At 48.0% G+C, this 13,988-nt stretch overlaps 1 protein-coding gene and 1 pseudogene across 1 annotated transcript; both read right to left on the bottom strand.

Moving 5' to 3' along the window:
• Window positions 1-263: 263 nt before the first annotated feature.
• LOC104663945 lies at window positions 264-770 on the bottom strand (annotated as a pseudogene).
• A 1,871-nt stretch (window positions 771-2,641) lies between these two features.
• On the bottom strand, window positions 2,642-5,228 carry NKX2-8 (NK2 homeobox 8). The gene is made up of 2 exons (XM_010361997.2): window positions 4,848-5,228; window positions 2,642-4,085 (listed from the first exon to the last, which is right to left on the bottom strand). Exons 1-2 carry the CDS (start codon window positions 5,002-5,004, stop codon window positions 3,529-3,531), a joined length of 714 nt encoding a protein of 237 aa, XP_010360299.1. The 5' UTR covers window positions 5,005-5,228; the 3' UTR covers window positions 2,642-3,528.
• Window positions 5,229-13,988: the final 8,760 nt, after the last annotated feature.

Below are 13,988 nucleotides of genomic sequence, written 5' to 3'. Positions count from 1 at the left end.
TAAAATCATTACCTCCAGATTACAGTTGTTCTCAAGGACAGCTTGTAGGGTGACTAAATATGGGTTAAGCTGAGGACAACGATGGTAACATTCCTTGAGGTTTATAACTGCTTTGGGCAAGCCACTTAGCCCCACCCATTGAGCCTCATTTTCTTTCTTTCTTTCCTTCTTTTTTTTTTTTCTTCCTGCCTCAGTTTTATTTGTACAAATAGCACAGGAGGACCCCAGCCCCATGCAGACGGCAGCCCGGGAGGAGGGGTGTGTCACACCAGTCCTTCTGTCCTCATGTTGGCAGATATCGAGATATCTAAAGCCTTTGTAGGGGCCTGGGCACCTTTGGGAGCCTGAGCTGGAACTGAAGCAGGAGCTGCAGCCTGGACCTTGCTTTGATCCTTTGCCTTGGCCTTTGGCTGGCACAGCTTGAGTGCCTTGGCAATGCGAGCACGGGCATGCTTTCCAAGCTTGGGGTGGGCAATGTAGGCAAGTCATTCAAGCTTGCGGATGACACCCTTTGGGATCTTGGGGTTAACCTCCTTGGGCTTTATGAGGGCTTTGATAGCCTCGGCACGTACACTCACAGCCGTGGCATTGTTGGCCTGCATCTTCTTTAGGCCCTTCTTGTTGCGCTTCTTGGCAAAGCGCATGTTCCTCAGGAACTTAGGGTCCATCCCCTTAAGAGATTTGTATCTTTGTGATTGGGGTTTCTTGATACCATTTCTGTGCTATTTTCAGGACTGGTTATGTCTGGTGTGGTTCCTGGACTTGGCCATGTTTGCACCTTAAGCTGCAGCTCCCCAAGCCGCAGTTTCTTATCTATAAAATGGGGGTATTATGTATACAGTGTAAGGTTTCTGTGAGATCAACTGTGAAAGTACCTTAAAAAATACCTGCAACACAGCAAGTTTCAATAAAAGTTTGCTGAGTGTGAATCTGCCTTGTGATGTTGGTGGTGGGTGACAGGTTGAAGTACTTTCATCCAGATGGGAGATCGTAACTGTTCTCACAGTGGCTAGTAGAGAGGCCTTGGGTTCAGCTTTTGTCAGAAATTGTAAGGATTGATCTTTAGACCACAAAGTGGATTGACATTTATCTTTTCCAGCTTATCTTGTGAACAGAAAAAAAAAACTCCCCCCAAAATCTGACAGCCTAGGTCTCTGAAATGGATTGGTGGTGATGAGAGTGCTATTTAAACTTTCCCCTAAGGTTTTTTCCTCTTTAAAGGAAGGACCTTATCAGCCTAAAGGAAAAGGAGAGAAAGGAAATGGGCCACAGTTTATACCTTATGGCTGCCAGTGCTTCTGTCACAGGAAACTGCTGCCCTCCTCTTGCCCAGCATGCAAGCTGGCTCCTGGGTGGGCATCTTGCTGGGACTCTGACCACCCCACTGGCAAGCAGCTGAATGTGGCTTCTTGGTTAGACCTCTGCTGACCATTTAGGACCAGGATGAATTTGACTAAAAGCTGTGCTCTCCCGAAGAGCCTCCTGGAAAGAGGCCCTCTCTACAGTCTAAATCCCTTTGTCCTGCGGGCCTCCTATGTAATAGGCCTTCTCCACTGCACACTCCAAGACCTACTTTCTCTGGAGCTCTAGGAAAAGTCAAGGAATTGGACAGGTAGTGATTTTTCAGTTTCTCCCTAAGAATATTCTGGTGGTCTTTGTCACCACCAATAGTAGAAAACAAGCTACCAATCTTTACCCCACTTCTTGGAGAAAATACCACTATGCAGGAAGAGCATGGAAGATCCCAGCACCCAGCCAGCTGACCAGAGGCCAGTCCCAACACCAGCCTTCTTCAGAAATCATTACTTTTTTCTTTCACATCTGCTGTGCTGGAGCTAACTGGGAAGCCCCCTGACAGGTCCCAATATCTGTCTTACAATGTTCAGGCTCCCTCCCCAACAATCATTTATTAGAAAGGGGTTTTATGATACAAATTTGATAATCTCCCATGCACACTGGCACTGTTCTAATTGAAGTTGTAAGCCCATAAAATTCAAGCCCTTTGTCTTCCTGAAGGCCACAAGGTTTAAAAAGATACTATTGTCCTGGCTAACACCCACTACATTGTCACCAGGGACTGATTAAACAGAGTCCTGAATCCAAACAGTGCGGATTTTGTCTAGGTCCTTTTCAAGCCTGACAATGCCCTTTTCAGTTCCCAAGACAAAAAGAGGTTTAAGGATCGAGATTCTTCTAAGATAACCGCATCCATATGGAAGGCAAGGTGGCCGGCAGCTGAGACCCAAACACCCCACTCCCTTCCCCCTCTCTCCTCCTCTCTTTCTCCACCCCCCAAAATCCCAGGTGATAACACTGCCTCAGCCACCCTTCATCCTCCCCTTCTTCCTCCTTGGACAAGAAAGCTAGAGCCCCTAACAGGCCCATGCCTCCTCCTTACAGACCTCATAAGGGCCCTTGGCTCCCTTCCCCGAACTTGATGCCCCAACTGCTCTCTGGCGCATCTCCCAGCAGTGAGTGCCTGGGAGCGAGGTCGTGGCTTCTGTGAGAAAGTGACTGCTTGCACAGGAGGCCCTAGGGGGGCAGTTACAAACCCACGGGGTGCTAGTGTGCACTGGCAGGGGTGAAGTGAGGCCGACCAGCGGATCCTGGTCTGCGCCATGAGGAGTCAGGAAATCACAGCTAAATTAGGCACTTGCAGGCTTAACTAGGGGTTACAAGTTCCCCGGTGCTCTTCAGGTCCCCAGGCACTTTTCAAAGGGTCCCGAGCACTTGGCTCCTGCACTCTGGAAACAGCTTGCGGCCAGGCCTGGGCTGTTCCGGTGCAGAGCGCCCGGCACCTGGCCTAGCCGGTTCATCTCCGGAGAAACTCCTGCCCTGTTGTGGTCCGCAGGGCTGACTTTTCGGTATTTGAAACGCCAGCAGCTCTGGGAGCCTCGGAGTCACTCTGGGGCCGGAGACGCCAGAGACGCCTCCCGCTGACAAGAATCCCAAAGATGCCTCAGCTTCCTCCTCTCCTTTTTCTTCCCGCGCCCAACCCTGACACCACCACCCCTCCATCCCCCAAGTATCGTCCTTAAAGCCGTGTTGAGACTGCAATCCGCGCTTCGATCCAGCTGGGGCTGGGCCCCACTTAGCCAGTCAAGGGGCGAGCGAGCGATGCGAACACCGGTCTGGGGGGCACGGCTCCCGCCTACGTTCCCGGCAGGGGCGCAGGGGACCCAACCCTACACATTTTATTCTCGAACTACGAGGAAAAATACTCTATTTTTTAAAAAATAACTTGCTTCTCATACAAATCGCTATTTAAAATATACAAATAAGGCCCAAGCATAAAATCTAACTCTGGGGCTGGCGGTGGAGGGAAGGTGAGGGAGGGAGCTCTGGCACACGTCCCCCGTGTGTGCTTGCGCGATGGCTGGTAAGGGCGCGTCAGGGGACCCTGGCGCCCAAGGAGATGGGGCTGCGGAGAGGCGGCCGGAGAAAGTTCCAGGTGTTCGGCTCCGGCCCTGCTCCAACCGCAGAGCGCGCTCCAAAGTCCAGGGTAGCCCCAGGTGCCCCCCAGCGGCCTCACCAGTTCCAGGAGACCAGGGCAGGGGGCGCTAAGTGCTGGTAGGCTGGGAAGAGGCCAAGCGCCGAACCGGGACAGAAGGCAGGGTAGCCCGGCAGAGGGCAGGCGGCGGCTGTTGGGGCGCCGCACTTGTCCTGGGCCGCGGCGGTGCCCGCCTCGCCGCCGCCGCCGCACGGCTGCCCGTCGCGAACAAGCACCGGCACCACCACGCGACGGAGCAGGCCTGGCGCGGCGTGCAGCTCGGCGGACGCTGCCAGGTCGGGCGACTCCGCGGCCCCCGGCGCGCGCGCGCGCTTCAGCTTGTAGCGATGGTTCTGGAACCAGATCTTGACCTGCGTGGGCGTGAGGCGCAGCACACTAGCCAGCTGTTCGCGCTCGGGCGCAGACAGGTACCGCTGCTGCCGGAAGCGCCGCTCCAACTCCAGCGTCTGCGCCTTGGAGAATAGCACCCGCCGCTTCTTCCTTTTCTCGGCGTCCGAGCCCGGAGACGCAGGCATAACGGACGGCCGCTGCGACGAGTCTGGCGGGCTGGTCTCCAGGCTGCTCTCGTCCGAGGCTAGGGACGGCAAAGGAGACACGGGTGGGTGAGACGCCGGACCCTCCGAGGGCCTGCTGCCCTTCTGGCAGGAGCGTGGAGGCACCGGCCGGAGGGCACGCCCACTAGCACAAGACTTTCGGGATGAGGCCATTTCCTGAGTCCACAGCTGGACAGCCACCTCTCCGAATGCGGTGACCTCATTCATACCACAGCAGTCATCAGCGGGCCTGAGATCGTGCCCCGAAGAAACCCACCCCGGGGCCCTCTTAACATGTCCGCACCGGTAGTTGCGCTGGCCGACCTGTTTATCACAAGCTGGGTCACCAGCGCCGGCCTCCTCCGGGTCGACTGCACTGCAGTGTGCTGAGGTTTGCGGAGCCCTGAGTGGGAAGGGGGTGGGAATAAACTCGCCAACACTGGCAATCCCAGACGGAGGCCTGGAGATCGTGGCCGTGTTTTCAGGCATGGGAGCGGGGGCGGGGCGGGGGGCGGCAGGCGGCGGCGTGTTTTAAATATTCAATTATTCCGACCCCTAGAAATCGCCAGACACAGAAACCCCAAATCTCAGGGCACTAGTGCCAGGCACGGATCTGCTCTTAGGATGTGCCGACTGGGACGAATGCGTTAGGGGTTCGAGGATAGGGCTTCCGTTTCCAAGACTGAGGAAATTCAGACCCTGGGCTGGGATTTCGGCTTTCTGGCCCCGCGTGGGCCGGGCCGTTGATTCTGCTGCCCCACGCCTCCCCTCCCACCCCGCACCGCAGTCCACCACGCACTCACAGGGGTAGTGACCGCGCTCCGAATCCAACCAGGCGGCGCAGGGGTCGGGCTGGGGGGCGCGTGGTTCTGGCTCCCGCCTCGGCAGGTGTTGCGCGTCCTGCTCGGGTAAATCTAGAAGGCTGCGCACGGTGAAGCTCGGGCGTCCAGAGGTGGCCATGGCCGAGGAGGGGAAGGAGGCGGGGGCAGGGCAGGCTGGGAACGGAGGGGCGGCAGGGACGCCGCTGCTACGGATGGGCGTGGGAGGCGCTCACCGTGCGCTGGCAGCGGAATATTAGCGCATTTACAGCGGAATCTCTGTTTATATAAACAGCTCTTCCCACCCGGGCCGCTTTGAAAGCCGAGGTCCAGGTCTCCAGGGTGTTAAGTACCTGAATGAGCACTGGACCAGAGCCGGGGCGAGCCGGAAGGTGCCACCTCCGCCCCCGTCCCACCCCGCACCCCACCCCTCGGCGCCCAGTTACCTCCCAGAGGCTGCAGGAAGCAGCCTTCGGCATTAGCGATTCTGTCTGATTAGCCCAAAATGGGAACAGATAATGGGGATTGTTACCAGTGAATAACATCTTGGGTGGCGAGCGGCGGCCACCACCCGCCTGACCCAGCTCCAGCTTCCTCCTCCTCCTCCTGGGCTGACTTGAGGCCAGGCCCCGCGGGAGTGCTGGGAAGGGTGGAGGCGACAGGGGTGGGTTTATGAGCACCCAGGAATTTATTCCCTGTTTGCTTTATTCTTTGAGCTTGTTTGCTAGAGTGGTAGTTTCCCGCAATTATCCAGAAAGTGATTTACAAAGCGGCGTTAAACTCTGGCGCGCTCCCTTTCTCTTTTTGGTTGGGCCCCTCTTAAGATTCAGGATGACAACTTTCAGGAGGGCGCAAAGATTAGCCTGGCACTGCCAGCATTGGCCCAGGGGTTTTTACGGCCGCTGGGAGCCTCCGATCACCCCATGCATCCCCCCAACAGCCTCAGAGGTGCTGGGGAAGGGCTGGGACAACATTCGGAGCCCCAGCTCCGCGTCTCCACAGGCCGGCAAAACAGAGGAGGCATGCAGCCAAGCTACTTAGGTCTACAGTGCCGGTTTCTTTGGCCCAGCTTCGCCCGGCCGCTGCCGGTCGCGGAGCTCCACAAATTTGGGCCCAGGCCCGTTCTAGAGTCCCCGGGCAGGGGTGCTTCTCAGGTCGTCCTATGAGGGCTTTGAGGCCTCCTTGGAGTCGCCAGATGATCTGGCGCCGCCGGTGTGCCTTGGCTCCATAGCCTCAACGTCAGTCTCAGTGCCTGGGTTTTGGGCTTTGGGCTTTGGGCTTTGGGCTTTGCCCGGGAGCCTGCCCATGCCCTGCACTCCGCGCTCGCAGTGTGGCAGACCCTGGCGAGACTGCCCGCCCTGGTCTGGGAATGGACCGATCGGGAGAGTTAGGACAGGGCCTACCGGTCAGAAAATACCACCGGCCATGGGTTTCTCTGGGATCTTCTAGTTTCCACAGCTCCACCCTAGAAAATGATCAATGTAGGAGGCGCAGGGAACCGGCCAGCGTGGATACATTTTGTTGGCCCATGGCCTAGCTCTGACTGCTCTTCAGTCTACAGCTCAGGAACGCCCTCTCAGAGGCCTCTCCTACTGAAGTTAATAGTTTGGATATTTAATTGCTAAATTGTAGCAAGGTGGCTGCACCAGAAGTCCTGGCTCCTCCCGGGCTGAACTCGAACCTGGCTTGGATGCGGCGGCCACGGCCCCGCCAAGCCCCGCGCACCCTCCCCAGCAGCCTCCCTATCAAGCGTGCCGGAGGTGCCCGGAGCTGCACCGCGCGCTGGGTGGTCGGGCGGAGGCAACCCCAATACAGGCCAACTGCTAGGCCGCGGACAAAGGGGAAATGGAGCTCGACGCCCCAGACCTGTTGGAAGCATTTGTTCCAGTCAAGATTTTGCATTTGTTCAGTCCGGAATAATACGTGATTGACGTCTGCTCACAATGCGCTTTAGCGCGCCGGGATAAATCGGAGCTTGTCCGGTGTTGTCATGGTTTTCAATGGGGTTCAATGGGATTGGGAGCACGATCGACTCTGCTGGCCGTCTTTCCGCGGCTCCGGCAATAGATTTATTAGTTATGTCTTTTTAAATAAGATTAAACTGAAATGACTTGGCTGTCCTCTCTGCAGACGGGGCCGGGGCGGGAGCCTGGAGTGGGCAGGGGGCAGCGGAGTCCGGAAACCCGCCGCGCACCGCTCATCAGCTCCTGAGCCCTCGGCGTCTGGAGAGTGGGCAGGTCGCAGACTGGCTCCAGGCCTCGCGGACTTATCTCTGGCCAGGGCCCGAGGCTTGGCAGTCTCTGCCAGCCCACCCCTCTAGTGAGAAGCTGAGGCACTGACAAAGACTGTCCTGGGGAAGCAAGCGTTTTGACTGATTCCCAAATTCGGTGTTGAACTATGATACTGTGTAAGGTAGAAGGAGCTCTGGCCTGGAAATAGGTTTGCATCCGTGCTCTGCCCCTACCTATCTCTAACCACCTCATTTCTCTAAGTTTCCTTCCTTCCTTTTTTTTTTTTTTTTTTTTTTTAATTCATCTGATGCAGAAGAGAATAGGAGAATGTATTTGGTAATTTCTAAGGACCCTACTAGTTTTATGATTCCGTATCTCAGGAATTTTTCTATACATATCTTCACTGTAGCATTTACCAGCCGGACATTTAGACTCCCTCCTCCCTGAGGTTCTTGAATTCTTAGCCCCAGGACTGACTCCTTCTCCAGGATGTTCTAGGAGAGGAGGTGTCATCTTTCCAGTTTCCCAAGGATCTTCCACAGGAGTAGGGTGGGGTAGATAACAATTTAGGGAAAAGGACCAAGTCAGGAGAAGCAAAAGAAGAGTCTTTACTTGAATGACTGACCTCTCTTAGCCTTTTAATCTAGTTAACATCCTAAGCCCACACTGACGTGTAGAAATAAGTAAATGGCGCTCTTCAGCGCTTAAGAGCTCTTCAGCATCAAATATTTGCTTTTACTCTTAGTGTTTGGCTCCCAAAGCAGAGATACATCCTCCCATCTAGCGCTTGTGCTCTGGGGAGGACTTTGCTCTGGGATTCGCTCCAAATATTACTTCTAGCTTCGTGTTCACTGTCTTGGGAAACAGTGTTCTGGGGCCTTGGTCTGCATTTTAGATGTCCCAGGGAAACCCTGTAGCTCCTGGTTCAAGAAAGGGCTGCAGCTTACCTGTTTCATCTTGGATTCCCTCCTCTGCCATAAGTGCCTCTGCCATAGGCCAACCTTCCTCTCAACTCTGCTCTGCGGATTTTAGCTGAATTATCTCTGAGAGCTAGAACCGGGGAAGTCCAAGAAATTGTTCCATATAAACTGTGCCTTCTGAAGAAATGCAGGAAAGCCAGAGTTAGAGAAAGGTACTTTCTATATTGCCTTTTCACATCAGATAAATTCACAGACATGGGAGGGGAAAATCACTTTGATACTGGGCCAATAGGAAAAGACAGTCAAGCTAATCTTAAGTTTTTTACACATTGGAGATATATACGAATTGCCTCCAATTCCCAAGAGATTCTTAGAATCACAAGTAAGCATTTAACTGGACATTATTTCCAGATTTTCATATATTATTTGGTATTCTGGACACTTGAACTTATTTGCAACTTAGCATAGCATGTGAATATTATTATTTAATTAGATAAGTATTTGTTTTCTTGTAATTAGATATAGTATATCTCAATTCCAGTAAGAGTTTTTAATCTTTAGGCAGCTGTAATATATGAGTATATTTAAGCTGTCCACAATAATCATCCTTTCAGAAGTATTATCCAGAGATGATTATCACTACTGCATGCTTAAGATTTTAAGACTAGAAAATTCTGAAATAAAACTAAAGCATCTTGATTTTGAAAAAATGATTGTGTCTATATCTTGCATTCCGTTTTTAAATCCTTCCATTTTGGTTAAGTGTTTCACAAAATCCTGCAAATCTATACAGTATTGAAGAGAGGCAACACTGCAAATTCCCCTTGATAGATGGAGGGCCCTCAACTGCCAGGACATTTTTCTTTGCCTCATAGCAACTGCTCTCCCCTCTTTATCACTATTCTGGTTAAAATAGCAAAAGGAAAATAAAAATGGGGTTCTGACACTTCCAAGAAGTGGATGATCTTGATTGATCATAGGATGTAAGGAAAAGGCATCATTTAAAATCAGATCTCTTTGCCTTTCTTTCTGAAAACTAGTTGCCATGAGCATGTAAACATTTCCCTTCTAATGGCTAATAATCAATTGCTTGACAGTAGTCCAGCGTTCAGGCTGGGAATTTAGTCCATTTTTAAAATGGCTTTAGATTTTATTGTTTAATGCCAAATGACAGATTTGAATGATCCTACCTTCAGTCTCTTACAATAATGACTTTACATTGACTTTGTTATTGTTCTTGATCTCTAGAGGGAAAGTTTATCTTTCCTAATATGTTTATCTAGTTGTTTAAGTATGTACATGAAAAAATATATAGAGGGTAAAATGGTTCAATTAATTGAAAAATAAACTTATTTTATTAAATATCCATACTTTCCATTCACTAAAAAGCCAGCAAATAACTCTTTAATTTTTAGTTTATCAAATATTCTGGTCTTCTTTATGGCTTACAATGGTATAATAAGGATAGCTGTGTTGGCATGATATAGCAGAATAAAAATAGTAACACACCTTGGAGGAGGGGTGTCAGATCTTATTTGTCCGGAGCTGAACTTCTTATTTTTGCCTAAGCTTTTTTTTTTTTAAGGTACCGTGTTATACTCCTTTGCTCAACTGATATAGATGTTGTTTCTATAACACAGAATTCTTATTGATGTTTACATAATGAAGTTCCAGGCCCTAAGTCACATTTAATGCTACATGCAGACGCTGACAGGATAGATTGACCCAAGGAACATATTCAGTGATCTCAGTCCCAGTATCTCAGATAGGCCTACCCAAAGTGCATGCTTATAACCAACCATCAACACTTCAGTTCAAACCAGTTATTATTTTTTAAATTGCCCAAGCATTATAATGGGGTCTTTAAAAATATACCTTTACTTTGTTGTTAGATCATCTCTGGAATTCTAAAAGGATCCCATTATTAAAGTGAGGTATTATTTCTGCCTTACTTGACAGACATTTAAACAAAACACTAAACCAATCATTCTGGAGAAGTATTTGTTAATATTCCGTGAAGACAGGGATTCCAGTCTTTCAAAGGGCCAAAGCATCAGATGTTCAGTTCTCTTATTGATGTTGAAGATAGTAGTAATAAAAATATCACTTCATATTTTACACATGTGAGAATGTTTACAATGTATACTCACACTTACCTCAGTCTCAGGCACAAGAGATTATCTGGAAGATGGAAAACTTAAAGAGAGACTTGAAGGCAAGACAGACTGAGATATCCCTAGAATTGAAGAAATCAGTGGGGAGGATGAAGAGGACCTAAAGAAGAGCAAGAGAGTCCATTGTAATAGAAGGTATTAGAAAAGAATGATTAAAAAGTGAAAGAGAAAGACAGCATGTGCTAGCTTAGAAGCTACAGGTTCAATTTGATCTCATCAACTCAAAGAGGATAAAAGCATGGATGGAAAAGTTCCAGTTGATAGTGGCTTTTACATTCTTTCCCAAAGTCTTTATAGTTCTGAAAATTATGACAGTAGATAGGCATTAGTTTTTAAAAACACTTCAAATTTTTCTAGATACTATTTAGTTTAGTCTTAAATTTTCCTTTGGAAAAATCTTTTCCCCTCTTCCAAGACGTGGCACAAATGCACAACAGGAGCAAGAAATGACTACTTGCAGGAATTTCCCCACAAAAAAGTAAAAGAACTATATATGTTTACCGAAGCCTCTGGAAATCCCTTAACCAGCAAAGGTGGCTGTCTTTGTATTCTTGATTAAATGGGTATTTGCACTGAAGTCACATACCACACAAAGGAAACAAAACAAAATAAAAATGTCCTCCGTGTTCTGTTTTTCAATCATTTGTGTGAAGGAGGTTCCTGGCCTTTATCACTGTCAGTGAAAAGTTCTTCATTGGCAGGAGACATTCCACTCACCCTGCTTCTTGTGCACAGGGAGCTTACCATGGAAACTACTACTGGAGCCATCAGACAAATATATAAATGACAAAGCTCCACGCTGGGCATTCTAGGTTTAGCGACAGGGTATGAAGAAGGGCGTTTAGAATTTCTTGTGAAATTTATTGTTCTATTTGTCTTGGTCTGAATCTTAAAACCCATAAATTGAACTTGTTCAAGTTAGGAAACAACTAAGAAATGACTTTATCTAAGGAAATTATCTCTGACACAAAAATATGTATGCCATGTTTAACACAGCTTTAGTAAAACTATGCGTTAGGTAGATTTTTTTAAATGATAGCTTCAGTATCCCTAAGATAAGAAATTCATCCTTAATATATGTTTGTATTTTTTAATCGGGTATGGCCTTTAATTGAGACAAAAAAAAAAAAAAAAGAAAGCCCCATAATTTTTTCTTTGCTGACCACATTTCTTTTGTCAACAAGCTCCATCCTAGAGCTTCCTTGGCTTATTCTTAAAATGTAACATTTTGCTTTGTAACACAAACATGAGGAAACGAGAGAGCACTTCAGAAAACTTGCATTGTATTTTTTGGATTATATGTTTTGTCAAGCTCTCATTTAATTTATAACCAACCCCAGGTTACTGCCCCATGGTTTCCAGCTAGTCTGTTTCCAGCTTTCCTCTGTCCATGGTTCACATGAACTCACCGTGAAGACCATCTGTGCTTGACACATCCACCCATGAGCAGCGTGTTTCCAGTGCTCATTTTCATTAGCAGCTCCTCACGTCAAGTCAGTTTACATAAACTCGACTGATATATTCCCGGATGGCTATGCCATCAGGATGTGCACATTTTTATACATAATGATAACCGAGGTTTTTTTTTCCTTGGGCACTGGAAGTATGGATATGTTCTGTTAGTTTGTAGTATGAGAAAGAAATAGATGGTCACAGATTCTATTGTAGTTGGTTCTTTGGGTTTGGCTACTTTAAAACCAAAACAAAACCTTCCTTTTTAAAATTTTTCTTACACAAAATGACTGGGCTATAAGGCAAATTTAGAGGGGGAAAATCCAAGGTATAAATATGTACCTAAAGTTAGACATCCTATTTCTTATGTATTATTAAAATGATTTTATAATGATGAATTTTGTGAAAGCTCAGATGCCAGGATGCAGGGGTTATCCAAGATCATTAGCAGGTCATCCCTGGTGAATTTAGCCTTCCGGTTTTTTCTATAATAAAAATAAAATAAAAACTACTCAAGTTCCATGAATTGTTTTAGTCATCTCTTTTATAGGACCATTAGGAAAAGTACATGAATATCTCTTTATATGAATTACAATGTTTTTCTGTTATTGAAATTTTCTATTATTCAAATCCTAAGGAAGTTGGAGTTAGATCCTGATTCTCCTAGCAGCTGATTGATCACAAGAGCATCCCTAAGGGGTAGCATGGGGGTGGGGATGAGGGGAGAAACCTGCAAGGGTCTCTAGCTGAATTGAGGTAGTCTGCACTGAAAGAAGGTGGGTGGGACTGGGTGAAGGGAAGGAGGAAGGGAGGAGAAAGCGAGAGAGTGAGTGCTTGTCTCAGCTTAGGGATCCCCCATCTCCAACCAGCCAGGACTTTTACCAGCTGGAGGATGGTAAAGGGAAGGCAAGTGGCAGGGAGTCAGTTTTATCACCTCTGGAGTACCACACCACCCAGTGTAGAGGAGAAAGGGCTTGGTGGTTTGTTCAGATGTCAATTAAGGGACCTGACAGCCTGTACATTTTAAAAGTCCATGTAGGGAACAAAGTCTGATATGTAGGGATCCTGTTGTGATTTGTTTTTTTGTTTGGTTTGTTTTTTGATTTTTGTTTTTCAGCATCTCAGTGACTAGCAGTGTGGCTTCATCTGGTTTAAGTTGTATTTGTTTCCAAACAGCTTAGTCTGTTACAATGCAAATTGGGCAGCACAGAAACCCTTTGCAAATCGAATTTTTTAAAAAGTTAACTTACCCCAGCAATGAACACAGATTGAAAATCAGTTAAAAGCAGTGAGAACAAATGTGTCTTAAATCGAGGATGGAACAAAGGGAAGGTGGGGGCACATCCCTTAATGTCAATAGGCAGAAAGCTGCACGTGCACAATGGGCATGGGAGCGACCACCCAAGGTGATTCGTGTCAGTTCTGGAGACCGACAGAGACCTGGAGCCTGGGGGCCAGGCCAGCCACCCAGAGTTCTGCTCAGAAGACAGCCGAGGTGGTGGGGAATGGTCAAATTCTTGTTCCAAGCTATGCTGTATCCACAGTCAGTTTTCTTCTTCCAAGTATGACCAAAATGTCAGGAGGTCTGCACTCTGGCCGCTGTGGCCAGCAATCACACTCTTGGTGGATCTGGAAGGCTGTTCATGGGAGTGACTAATCACTAACTAGAGTCATGGAATTATGCAAAATGTATAACCCCCTCCACCCCCCAACACAAGACTGCCCACACACCTTGCTTTATTGTCAGTAGCATGCAGGTCTCTCACAGGGCAAAATTTTGAGAAAATTATAATCCACAAATATATGGTAAGTGACTTATGAGCACCAGGCACTAAGCTAGTACTGAGGCTGATCTAGTCAAGTATAGTTAATAGTCCATAAGAAGCAACCTGATTTTTCTTTCCAACAAGCACCAGATTTGCGGATCAAATAGACAAAACCAGATCTGGGTTTGTCGTCTGGCTCTCCCAGTAGTACCTAAATGACCTTGATCTAGTTTTATAATTTCTTCAAGCCACGGTTTCCACATGTCTAAATGGAAATAAAAATTCATACAGGGATTGTGAGGATTAATGAGATATTTGTTTTGGGTGCTTGGGATAGTGCTTGCCCACAGTTAGTAGGTACTCATGTGTGGCAATTGTTGTAGTAATAATGTATCTTGGGAGAAGTGAGATGCTTATGGAGCAGCTGAGTTTTACCCCATATAACCAACTTGGAGCTGACCTATAATAACTTTAGGATTATCAGTGACAGAGCTGTAGATAACTTTATCTAGTTCAACCCCTTCCTTTCACAGAAGAAACAGAGCCACAGAAGGAGGTTGGGTGACTTGCCCAGAATCTCACA

Source organism: Rhinopithecus roxellana, chromosome 5 (assembly GCF_007565055.1).
Source record: "Rhinopithecus roxellana isolate Shanxi Qingling chromosome 5, ASM756505v1, whole genome shotgun sequence".
Classification (NCBI taxonomy): Eukaryota; Metazoa; Chordata; class Mammalia; order Primates; family Cercopithecidae; genus Rhinopithecus; species Rhinopithecus roxellana.
This window is presented reverse-complemented; position numbering and strand designations above follow the sequence as displayed.